Below are 13,224 nucleotides of genomic sequence, written 5' to 3'. Positions count from 1 at the left end.
TTCACCAGCTTGAAGAACTGTTTATGGAATCCTTAACCTGCATTAAAAGGAGCCTTTCATATAATCAAAATCGACTTGTGATCACGTTGAATCGGAGATCATGTTTTCAACAAGAGCCTTCTTATTCCGAAGTTATTGTGTGTGGAGTAGCACCTCTGCTTGTTTGCACAGACAAAGCTTTGGCTGCAAGTGTCGTCATGATGTCAGCAGAAGAGACCTTTGTTGAGACTCTGCAGGGACCCCAACTCGATAAATCTATTTCTATCTAGGTGATTTATTGTGGGTGGACGTGGATTTGTGGTGTGCCATAACTTCAGACGACAGTGGTGCGTGTTGCCTTTACAGAAACGCACACACACATGCTGGGGTCCACAACGAGAAGCAGCCCAGGCCCGGGAGACGGCCGTCAAGTTTAATGAAATATAGCAGCTTGGAGTTCAAAGGCTCCACAGTAGGGCCTGTTATGGGCAGGCTGCGTGATGGAGATGTTTCCAGAAGCTTTGTGACGCCAGAGTGTTTTTTTTTTTTTTTTTTGATGGAGTCTGCAGGGGTCGCCTGCTTTTCCATAAAGATTGACTGAGAACAAGTGGGCGATGTTATTCCAGTGCTTGTGCATCTCCGTACCTTTTTCTCTATGTTTCACCCTCTCCTGCTGTTCTTGAAGTCACCTAATCGCTTCGCCGCTACCATTCCCACCACGGAAGCTGTTGCCATTCAACCGACATCAAGATGGTGCCGAAGAAAGAGCCATTGTCCCGGCTGCTCTTATCTATTGATTGGAAAGTGGAGAGGGGGGAATAACAGGTATTGATTACCATGCCGGGTGAAGTTGCCAGGCTCCGTCTTTGGAATGGTGAAGAAAAGGCGCCATTCTTTGGCCTTCCCAGCCGTCCCGCCACTGTCAGAATATAGCCTCTAATGCCACCTTGCTCCCCCTCGCACTGTTTTATGCTGATTTGTATCTCTGCGTGTGAAATGTATAGCCAGCTCCTAACAAAAGTTCTGGCCTTTCACACACTCCCCAAGCTGCGGCCTTCTCTTCATCGTCTCGTCTTCAACCAGCCCCTCCAGTCCCATGTGAGGTCACAGACTTTAGATTTGGTTTCTTGTGTTGCTCTCCCTCCCTTTTCCTTTTCCCCTTTATGTTGTTGATGTGTGTTATGCAGTTGAGCCTGAGGTTCAGTGAGGGGCATGATGGAATATTGCCCTGCAAGCGTAGGCTCCATTAGACTGCTGTCCTCTGTGATGTTTGCATTTGCATGGTCTGTTGGTCTAACACATTGCTGCTGAGGAGAAGGAGGAGGAAGTATTCTGCACTTTTTATCCGTCTCCCTGCCTCTTATCCTGAAAGAAAATACAGTGGAACCTCCAAAGTCAACCCCAGTCTGACACTGCTTGACTTCCATATCAGTCTAATTTCTAAGTAGTTATACTCATAGTGATTAATATAAAACATTTGAAGTTTGTAGTAACTAGTGTTGGGGAACTTACTTTAAAAAAGTAATTAGTTGTGGTTACTTGTTACTTTCCCCAAAAAGTAATTGAATTAGTCATAGAATTACTGCTTCATAAATGTAATTAGTTGCCAGGGAAAGTAATTATCCACCTTCACATATCTGGCGTGTGCTGTTGATAGTTCCAATGTTCCTGAATGCACCTTGCGTGTGATTTGTGGAGAATGAGGAAACGTGTGGGTGTGGAGAGGACGCAGAGTCGGTGTTGGAGATGTTGGAACTAAGCACTGTTAACGTCAGAATACATTTAAAAAAGGGCGTCAGACTGTGTGTGACTCTGTCAGACTCGGGACACTGCAATAACCCGCCACATTTCACTGTCGGTGACGGTAACAGTGTTCTAACGTTTTAAATAGTAATGAATTAGATTACCTGTTACTGGCAAAAAGTAATTAGTAACATTGTTGTTTTTAACACCAGCACGGGTAGTAACGCTGTAACATTCTTAACTGCCCTACAAGTGTAGATGTCATTTCAGAAACTGCTGAAGCAATAATCCAGGATGTGTATTCACCCATGTCTTTGATGATGTGTGACAAATGTGATGATCAGCGTGTAGAGGATGGGAGAATGCAGCACATTTTATGGTGTTCATTTTATTCTTGTTATTATTTTTTATCATGATAATTATTACTGTTGTTGTTGAATTCGGCATATTGCGCTGAGCAGCCTAAACAGAGATGTGTCTACCAACCAACAGCGTATCTAATTTGCATACGAGACCAAGCAGACTGGCAGTGCCTTCCTCAGCTGCAGGAAAACACGCTGGTGGACCATACTTCAAGGGCTACGTTATCAAAACCAAGTAGATACCTATCCTTCTGCGATGGCATCATTAAAACACAAAAAGCCAAAGAAAAATCACTAAAAGTTTCAGGTCAGAGTTGCTCAACTATATTTCAACGCTAAAAAGCGGAATAAGCTTGTTTTGCCAGAACATTAACAAAATGTTGGTATCCATAATTCACTTTCTTTAACAACAAAAATTGTGTTCATCTGCAATTTGTATTTTAGTATGCATTTCTTTCTAGTGCAGTGGTCTCCAACTTTCATCACTATTAGAGCTACTTAGACAAAAAGAACTGTTGAGTGTTTTATTTGTTTGACTGGCAACATAGGCCTACTGTATTTTATTAACCAACCAGATCTCTGCTTAAACAGTGCGGCCATTGTTTTTATGCTTTTTTGTGGTAAATGTCATTCAATACAGGCATCATGTCTGTCTTGAACAGTTATAAAAATACCAGGAGTTGAAGCAAGTATTTTTTTTTACCCTTTGGTGAGCAACTCAAAATCGGCTGGCGAGCTTCTGGTAGATGACAAGCTACGGGTCGGAGACCCCTGATCAAGCCTTTTCTAACATTCCACGCTGTAAAATAAGTAATAAAAGTATGTAGGATTTGTGCTGATATCATATCAGAAGTGAAAAAAGTTATATCGGGACACCCCAATAACATTGATATGTACTGTACATAAACCAATGACAGAATAGACATTCATTTACAGTCTACAACAAACATATCAAAAAGCCCTTTGTGTGCCTGCTTGATGCTCATAAAAATAGTTTTTTACCTGACAATTGACAACCCAGTAAAAAGGCATTTTGGGTTTAGATGCTCACTGAACTGACGTTATGTGAGTTGTGCTGATCTCTCACGTGACAAATCACCCATGGTGACCAACTTTCAAGATTTTTACAATTATAAAGGCATTTCTTTCCAAAAATCTTTGGTTGAATTGTACGACTGAAGCCTTTAATTCTGCAGTATTTAAGGACACACTCTTCCATAACAGTATTTATCTTTGTAACAAATCAGCACGCTTTGGCAGAGTACAAAAAAAAAGCTCTTTGATGCACAACCAATTCTTGCAGTTGGCTGCAGATTAAGGAGCAAATCTCTTTTAACAAGACGATGTTTACAGATGTTGCTTGAGTAACCACGTCCTGCATTGGGCAAGCAAAGTGATAGTGTACGTTTTTTTATCCAGTTGTTGGTGTTCCAGGTGTTGGTTCTTAAAGTGGTTGTCAGCAGCCAAGCCCAACCTTTATTGACATGTTTGTAGTGGCGAGAATAACAATTTCTATGTGCATGTGTTTGTGAGCATCTGCGGATCATTACAAATCCGCAGGTGTTCATAACTAAGAGCGTTACTACAGTCTCTAATCTTTTTTATTTGCATTTCCCAACATATTTCCCACATGACTGCACTTGAAATGTCTTGCTCACATGGTTTCAGGAGGAAAAAAAAAGTATATATTTTGTCACAAGAATGCAACTTTTTGAATGTGCCCCTTTCTCTTAAAATACTCTATCACTTAACCGAGCAAAGACAAACAGAGCTAATTCTGTGAGTCGCCAGGCGTCCTCCTCCTCCTCTTCCTGCACTATGAAAGGTTCTATTCACACATGGAGCCCGGCTATAATAAGGCGAGCTATACCAGCGCCGCAACACGGGAAAGCCCATATGGTCACGTGTATCTTTTTCCGTTCAGAGAACAGCTAGCAATTCTAACAATTTGAGTTTGACGTGAAGCTGGCATGTTCTCATTCATCGCAGCACCATTTTTTGCTCAAGAGACAGCCTCATGACACCAGGGAGGCGTGAGCAGTTCCGGTTCGTTTTTCAGCAGGATGCTGTGATTAAACGTTGCTTCCGGGTGTCTTGATCAGCTTGTCTTTCAGTCATGCAGATAAAAAAGTTATTCCCCTCATTTGCACAGAAAGACTCTGTGGTTTCAGAGCTTTCAAGTCCAAGGTTAACTGAACCTGCCCTTGAAAAAGAGGAGGAGAAGGAGAGACCCCATTGAAGCAAGGATAGCGGTTATGTACACAAGCGTAAATACTTATTACGTGATGCAGACCACATCCTTGATTTCAGCACCTCTCTGTGCCTTGTTTTTCAGAGAGGGAGTTCAAAGGAGTTTTTTTTTTTAAAGAGTGGAGATTGAGGGAGGAAATAATTTGTTGCACATTCCAAACACTTGGAGCACCAGCCAAAACCTTCTCGTGCATTCAGCTCATTTATAAAAGTATGGAGCTGGAGGGGTCCTGTATAACATTCCATATCATTTACCATACCTTCACCACAGTAAGGATGACAGTGATGAAAGGCTGTAAATACAAGTGGGAACACATGTTTAAAAAAAATCTTACTGTGTACTACAGTAGTAACCGTATGCCATTGATGTATTATTAAGGATATGATGCAATATCTGTGTTGGCTCATTGCATTTTGATATGGTTTAAAGTCCATCCATCCATTTTCTACACTGCTTGTCCTAATTAGGGTCATAGGTGAGCTGGAGCCTATCCCAGCTGACTTAGGGTGAGAGGTGGGGTACACCCTGGACTGGTCGCCACCTGCAGATACACCTCCAACATCAAACACTTGGGATGGGCATTTCACAAAATGTTGTTGATCTACTTTGGGGCAAATTAATGCATTAGGAGATTCTCCGAACTTTCCATGCCACTGTCATCCTGAGCAGACTAGTGCTGCCCAGAGGAATTATGCTTTTGCTGTCTTGTTGTTGTACTTTACACCACAACCTACATTTAATAACATTTTAGTGTGACTTTGAAGGCACGTTTTTTTACAGAAACTGTTGGTCAATTTCGCAATGGGACATTCTTATTTTGACCACTATTTTTCAGAAAGAATGTGATGTGGGTGGTGTTGGAGCACAGAAAGATTAGTGTTTTTTGGTGCATACATCAGCACTTCTTTTGGTTTTCTGCTCTTCCCATTATCAGAAAGGAACATATGATACATGACCCAGAGAGAGACAAGTGAAGGCCTATTTCTTTACTTTAATTGTTTTATATAGCCAAATCAATGTTATGTTTAGAGTATAGCGGCAACGTACAACAAAGCCATACCCTGTCACTTGTACAGATGGAGCAGGTCGAGAACCACACCATATCAGTCCAGTCAACTCCTATATTTTTGCCTTTGAAAATATGGGAAAATGAGGGGAATTCTGGTCTTTCGGTCTTTCCACCTGTATTTTCAAGACTATGTGTTATTTTACTGGCATGTTTTCATTTTGAAAGCCTGACTTTACTGGCTACCAAATGTGTTATGCCAATGTTGAGTGTTGCCGTGCGGACTGGAAGCTGTGCTTCTCCACATTTTTTTTTTCGTGAAAATAAAATACAGGAAAAATACACTATAAACAGAAAGGCAAAGTACAGTAGTTTCCCGGGGAAACGGGAGGCTTGACAGATATGAACCACATTTCTGACCAGCTGAATCTCACATGAGCAAATACTATGGCGACAGGCAAGAAAAAACTCCGAACCGAGCATCAGTGTGAAGCGGCTGTCAGCCACGATTGGTTGGGTTGAGATAGAAAGGCACATTACAGGGTAGAGAGAGAGAAAAAACATAGAGGGATTTGGTGAGGGATGAGTGTCGCACATTTTTCTACGATCAAGTCAGTCCATATAAACTGATCAGTATCAGGGCACCAATGCTGTGACCCGATTGCGGTCTTAAAGCAGAGCTTGCAGGATGGTAAAGGAACAATGTGTGTGTCTGTTCTGCTGTGGTAGCGGAGGGGTGAGATATGGGCCAGCTGACAACAGCCAGAAAGACTGCGGTTACATTTTCTTCACACACGTAAACAATGACACTTCCAATTTCCTGTAGACCATTGAGATAGAACGCATGGCTGCGGATGAACACACTTTTCTACTTATGGCTCAACATATCTGTGAGTCAATCAGTAATATAAAAACATATTTTTGATCAAGCGTCAAGCCATGTGTCCAGATGTTGAACCTGCAGCTCACATCCATCTGTTGGCAATGTGATAAAACAACCAGATGGAGTTACCTGTCTCACCTTCCCCTTTGGAGCCCCATCCATAAAGTTCTTGTTTACCATTAAGTGTGAAATGCTCTAGAGGAATGTGACTGTGTGTGTTTGTTTGAGCGTGTGTGTGTGTGTATGTGTGTGTGTTTGTATGCTTTAGGAGAAGCCATGTGTACTTAGCCTCCCCATTGTTTTTTCTGCAACCAGAGCAGACCATTTGTTCTGAGGCCCAGACTAGCGATAGGGTTTGGTTGCACTTCGTTGGCTGTCTAGTCTGTTCAGTGTTTCAGGCTTTTGTTTAGCCATCAGGGGGCAAGAAGCGGGGGCTCGCTTGGTGCTCGGTAATGTGCGAGCAGTGGTGCAGGCCTCCTAACACCATCACAGGGTGTTTCAGCCCGCTTCACTACACCAGATCTAAGGCAGCAGACCCGAGCCAATTAAGAGCCGCTGCTGTCTGCCGCAGTGTGACCAACCCCCCCACCCAACAATGGCCCCCCCCAATAGCTTTGATCTCTTGCACGCTACGTAAAAAGCAGAGCCAGAACACTTTGCCCTTTCTGTGCAGACTGTGGACGACAGGCCTTGTCCAATTATTACAATCTGGTTTCAGTATTTCTGGGTAATCAGACAGGAATATGACAAATTACCTCGCTCTCACTCCATCTGCCCCCAACCAAGCTGTTATTTTATGGAGCCAATGCAGTCAGATTCTTTATTTCATTTGCTACACTTGTGGTTCGACAGCGGCCTCCTGAAACCCTCTGCAACTCTACAATTTGTCAGAATTAGAGATTTCTTTTAATCTATTTATGCCTCTATTTTTAAAAAGAAACTACACTTCGAATTTTATAAGTGTACCCAAGTGCACTGTAACACTCACAGCTGTTTGTATCTAAAATATATCTATTTTTTAGTATAGTGTATATTATTGGCACACGTGTGATTTTGACGTTTCTGGAAGACATAGCAGGTTTCCCCTAGAATTTTTTTAAACCTACAAAAGATGGCTTAGCATATATTGACCAACATTGGATTACCTTTATATTCCCTATCTCTCCTCTGGACATGTCCAAACCATCTCAGTCTGGCCTCTCTGACTTTATCTCCAAAACCTCTAACATGTGCTGTCCCTCTGATGTACTCATTCCTGATCCTATCCTTCCTGGTCACTCCCAGAGAGAACCTCAGCATCTTCATCTCTGCTACCTCCAGCTCTGTCTCCTGTCTTTTCCTCATTGACACTGTCTCTAGACGAGATAGGGAATATATAGGTTGCTGAGTTTTGGACTGCTAGGCAGGAGGCCTAGAGGAAGACCAAAGAGGAGGTTTATGGATGTAGTGAAAGAGGACATGAAGGTAGTTGGTGTGAGAGAAGAGGATGCAGAAGACAGTGTTAGATGGAGGCAATTGATTCGCTGTGGCGACCACTGAAGGGAAAAGCCGGAAGGAAAAGAAGAAGATTGGATTACCTTTAGCATCTTAAATGTACAAAATGTAAGTAGACCCATCCCATTTTTTCTGTAAGTGGCCATCAATGGAAAAGGTTTGGACATCCCCTGACTTGACCTCAGTGGACGAAGACCACTAAAGGACAGGACATTGTCCTACTACTGTATGTCATTCGAATTCTACAAACAAACACAGAATTATAATTTAAAAAATTATTCTCAGACATATGCGACTGTTGAGTGTTGAGTCACTGAGCTGCTGTGAGCCCTAAACTGTGTGTGTGTGTGTGTGTGTGTGTGTGTGTGTGTGTGTATGTTGTGTCCATGATGACTTTTCTGTTGCTCCCAACTTCCTTGATACCAACACAACATGTCACTTGTGTGCAACTGGATGTCTAGTTTCATGCAAAGCAAGTTCTGAACATGTTCTTAGCATGTTGTCAAACTTGTCACTCACGGTTGTGTTGATCTCGATCAGAGCGAGGCCAGAAGGCCTGTCAAAGTCTTTGATCGCTCTGTAAAATGCGGCGCTGCTATTCAGCTCCACCTGCAGCCACAGCAATTCCTGTCACATGATCAGGTACCGCCTACGGTTACTCTCTTACCATTGGCCAGTGCCTACCTTTACTGGCTCTTTCTCAGAGAACCTGATCAGTCTATTGATCCTGCTCCTGTCCCTGTCCGTGCTGCCCCCTCTCCAGCAGCTCACAGCATAGAAGATGGCTGAGGCCACCATAGAGTCATAAAAGGTCCGTAAGAGAGTCCTGCACACACCAAAGGACCTCAGTGTCCTCAGCAGGTGGAGGCGACCCTTGCCCTTCTTGTAGAGGGCGTGGGTGTTGACAGACCAGTCCAGTTTGTTGTTAAGGTGAACACCCAGGAATTTGTAGCTGTACCAAATCAATGTCCGCACCCTGGATGTTCACTGGTGTGAAGTGAGATGTTTTCCTCTGGAAGTTAATGATCATCTCCTTTGTCTTGCTGGTGTTGAGTTGTAGCTGGTTAAGCTCACTCCAGCTGACAAAGTCCCTGATGACCGTCCTGTATTCAGGCTGAAGGGCGGCGACATGGGGGTCCTATTCCTCACCAGTGTAGTTGCCTGCCTCGCCTGCAGTCAGGGCAGGGGGCCCAGCTGCAGAGTCTCGGAACCAGAGGACTTCCAGCTGGTGGAAGGATCAATAAGAGCAGCATGTCTGGACGCCAAGCAACCATACTGACCGACTGTGTTACAGCAAAATAGACCTGAAAACAAAAAAAAGCTGTGAAGCCTGTGAAGATTCTTATTACTATTAATACACATCCCTCATAACCCATGAGAGATGAGGGAACTTATAAAATATGATAATGATGATCATAGCCTTTATGGTAGTATCATGTGATACGGCAGGTTGTGTAATGATGGTTTTCTTTTCACGTTAGGAAAACGGGCTTTTAAAGCAGCAGGGTGCTCTTATCATGTAGAGGATCTTTGACTTGTGTTTTTTTTGTTGTTGTTTTTTTGCTGTAGGTCTTTAATAAAAGAAGAGCGCCACTGTCATATAGAGGACCTTTGACTAATGTGTTTTTTTTTTGCAAACAACAGAGCACTCCTGTCATATAGAGGATCTTTGACTACTGGTTTTGTGCAGTAGGTCTTTAAAACTAGTGACATTGAGCAGGGGTTCTTAACCTTTTTCACCTTGGGGCCCAACCTTTCCAGTACAGAGGGGCAGGGAGCATCCCTCATGACTGAAGGCCCTCGTCAGTGTGGTAATGACTGGGTTTTTCAACAGTACAATGCTGCAGTTCACAATGCCTGCCTGACTAGACTAATGTCACTCTTTGGGACCATCCTGCGAGTTCCCCTGATCTAAATCCATTTGGGGGATGGATGGCAAGGGAAGTTTACAAAAATGTGCATCATAAAATATATGATATATGTATCTATACAGCATTCATACAATATATTACTTAAAATTGTTTTCAAGTAAAAAAAACCCAACTAATTTATGCTAGGCATGGCGGCTTTTATTTTGTTTTGGCGCACAGCCACGATCAATTACATGTAGCGGAAAACCCTTTTGATATGAAACCGAGAGGGTGTAGGATTAAATAAGGTCTGCTTCTTCCTACTCCTTTTCGGACATGTGGAAGTGTGAGTTGCAACATGAAGTATTTCAATGTAATCTGTATGCATGTTCAAAATAAATTAAACCATACCAGTACTGTTTAAAAAAATAACAATAATAATATATCAAACATATTGCTATACATTGTCATTTAGCTTGACTGGGATTCAAACCACAGTCCTCTGTGTCAAGTACCGACACGGTTAACCACTATGCCAATTAGCCACTTAAACCAAAACAAATTCATTATACATAACTGTCATATGTATATGTAAGGTCCTTGTCGGCTGGAGTGCAGCATTAATAGTTCCAGCTTGTAGTTGGACAATGCCAGCTCACTGCTTTTGTCTTACATGTATGTACTTGTCCTTGTCTGTTAATGTCAGGGATGTCCAAGGGAGACCCTTTGATATTTATTATTATTTTCAAAAGGCTAAAAAATGCTATACGTACAGTATATTTTAAAATAAGTCTTTGTGTTTTTATTAGTATCAATCATTTCAGCTTTTTCTTGTTACATTATGCCTTTTTGCTCAACTTTTCTACTTTTATTAGGTTTTTGTTCATTTTGCATGGGCCACGTTGGGCAGCTCTGGTTTGTTTTGCCAGGAAGGCGTGGTGTTGCTCGGCGAGGGAGGAGTGTGTCCAAGTTCTGTCTTCTTGTCGCCCAACCCTAGTAATGAACTGCTTGATTGATGATTCGCTGAGAACTTATCACTCCATCTACGCCCAGATTGCTGTGGCAAACTTAAAACTGAATGTGCAACTGTATACCTAGAGAGCACGGAAACGTACAAGCGTAATTAAGTGTCAAAATCAGTGCCAAATATAAAAAATGTCCATGTTTGCAGGTCAGCAGTTCAGCTTCTTGCGGCCCACAGGTACAAAACATATTTTTTGGAGGCCCTGCCACAGCCCCATGGATAAGAATCACTGGTTTATACCATGTGCAAATGATAAGATTATCGCTTGGTGAAAGATTCAAATGTTTGTTTTCTGAGAGTGTGTGTTATTGTGTGTGTTCTCAGGACCGCCACGGGTGTCTGAGAAAGTCGTCCACCGCCAAACGGCTCGCCTCGGGAGTGCCATCAAGCTGCCTTGCCCAGTGGATGGAGACCCTCCACCCCTCATAATGTGGACCAAAGACGGGCGCAACATCCACAGTGGCTGGATCCGTTTCCGCATCCTGCGCATGGGCCTCAAGATCAAGGAGGTGGAGGCGGATGACACGGGAACCTACATCTGTAAAGCCACGAACGGATTTGGAAGCGTCAACATAAACTACACCCTCATCGTCATTGGTAGGTACAGTTCATTACAATCTCTTTGGTTATGGCGTTTTTTTAAGGGCATTTAGTTTGACACTCTTGTTAAATAGCGATGTTTATGCCTGATACAACTAATAGTATCTTTTGGCAGTACAATACTATAGCTATTCATGTAAGAACTTAAGTGATTAAGTGACTTAAGTTGCTAGATATCAGCTCTTCAATAAAACTCTTATGAGCTATATTTGTTATCATCATTATATTTGCCCAAACAAATGTACCTTTAGTTGTACCAGGCATTACAATGGATCAATAAACTGAAGAAACAAGGGTGATGTAATAATTTTTTTTTCCATGACTGTATATTCTTCTCCTTAACACTGCTTGTTGAGGCTTGTTCCTTTGGAATAAATGTTGCGAAAAGCCAAAGAAAAAGCTAAACACACAGTCCTGGCGTTAATCATTTCAGTTATGCAGAGGTCTTGCCACGCATTACGGCGGTTCAAACTTCCAAGTGTAACTTTAGAGGTGTGTTTTTCCCAAAAAAGATACTGAGTTGTACAGCCTGTGTAGTGTTTGACTTTAGAGGTTCCACATACAGTACAATGTAATTGAAGCAATAGTGCAAACAAACTATGGATACTGGTGACAGACTTGTGCAGGTATAACACACATTTGTATTGATTAGTGTATCCCTCTGGTTCACATTAAAAGACATCATGTCTCTCAAAGGTCAAGGTTGAGAACAAGTGGATTTACAGTGATTTAGTAGTGGATCCTCTGATGGTTGAGTGTGTTCCAGTCGCTACCTCTCAGTGCCCAAAGTCAACATCAACACGGGATATTCTTTCATACTACTTCATCCTCAGTGAATCAGATGGATCTGGTGCTCTTCCTCCGCTGTAGCCTGCACTCTTCAGCAGCAGGAGGTCCACGATAAGAAACACATTCAGTGTAAATATGCCCCTGCGTCTACTGTCTCACAGCTCTTGAATGGGGCCTTAAGAAATAAGTCTGTCCGAGCCTTTGTGTGTATATTTATGCATGGGCAGCGCATGTATTTCCTTTGGGCTGCAGCAGAGCCTGATGAATGTGCGGAGCGTGAAGGCTGTGTTTAGTCTAATTACTCTAAGATGCCTAATTAGGACCAGAGAATGTGCACTGTTGCTTGCAGGAGGAGTCGGGATGGCCTCAGATGAAGAACCATAATCAAGCAGATGTGGAAGCACGTCAGAAAAAGGTGCTTGCTGTAATAAAGCAGGCTTGTCGGGAATAGACTGGGCCCGCATTTATTTCCAGTCTGCCTCATTGCAAGATTGCCAGTGAGTTCAAAGAAAGGGTGCCTGCTGATTGTGCTAAAATGAAAGGTTGGGATGGAGGCACACAGCCAGCTTTAATGTCAAGGTTTGTTGTGCAGTTGCTCTACACTGTATATCATCAAAGTCGGGCGTCATTTTGTTGGCACATAAAGGGCATTCAGAGTTTTTACAAACATTCTTAAATGGAACTCATTCAGAATTGATCATATGACACTAGTTGTTTTGTTCACGTGAAAAGAGAAGAATATCGCATTATGGTGTTGTATTGATTTTTCATGAAAACATGACAAGTTGTCCAAACCTGCAGAAATCTTTACAAGGATTTTTCATTTGAAATTGTTAGTTGTAGGTGAAATGGAAACTCTATGGTTGTAATAGTTTTTTAATTGAGGTTATTATTGAGTGATGATACAATTTATCTTGGATAACATTTGGTCATTTCTTCATTGATGATTTATTTGATCCTGGATATTTGGGAAAAAAAAGGGACACAAAAACAAGACATGAAAATATTAGCTGTTACAGCTGATATTAGCTGTAATTGCATCCTGTAAAATTATTTAGTCATTATTGTTTGAAAAACATGCACACGGTTTCTGCTACACAGATAAAATTGACGAAGTACAGAAACATGTGGACCAGCACAAAATGACCCCCCTACATTAGTTAACAATAACTGTGTGTAGGTGTGTGTAGGTGTGTGTGTGTGTGTGTGGTTTTTATTGGAGTGTTTTGTTTTTTTTTATTGT

The 13,224-nt window shown here is 42.2% G+C and overlaps 1 protein-coding gene across 1 annotated transcript in view; it reads left to right on the top strand.

Annotated features, from left to right (window-relative positions):
• LOC129193018 (fibroblast growth factor receptor-like 1) overlaps positions 1–13,224 on the top strand; it is a 46,070-nt gene that overhangs the window by 18,386 nt on the left and 14,460 nt on the right. Inside the window, exon 3 of the mRNA XM_054797582.1 lies at positions 10,917–11,189. Coding sequence (XP_054653557.1) covers positions 10,917–11,189 — 273 coding nt within the window. The remainder of the gene's footprint in view (positions 1–10,916; positions 11,190–13,224) is intronic.

Source organism: Dunckerocampus dactyliophorus, chromosome 13, assembly GCF_027744805.1.
Source record: "Dunckerocampus dactyliophorus isolate RoL2022-P2 chromosome 13, RoL_Ddac_1.1, whole genome shotgun sequence".
Classification (NCBI taxonomy): domain Eukaryota; kingdom Metazoa; phylum Chordata; class Actinopteri; order Syngnathiformes; family Syngnathidae; genus Dunckerocampus; species Dunckerocampus dactyliophorus.
This window is presented reverse-complemented; position numbering and strand designations above follow the sequence as displayed.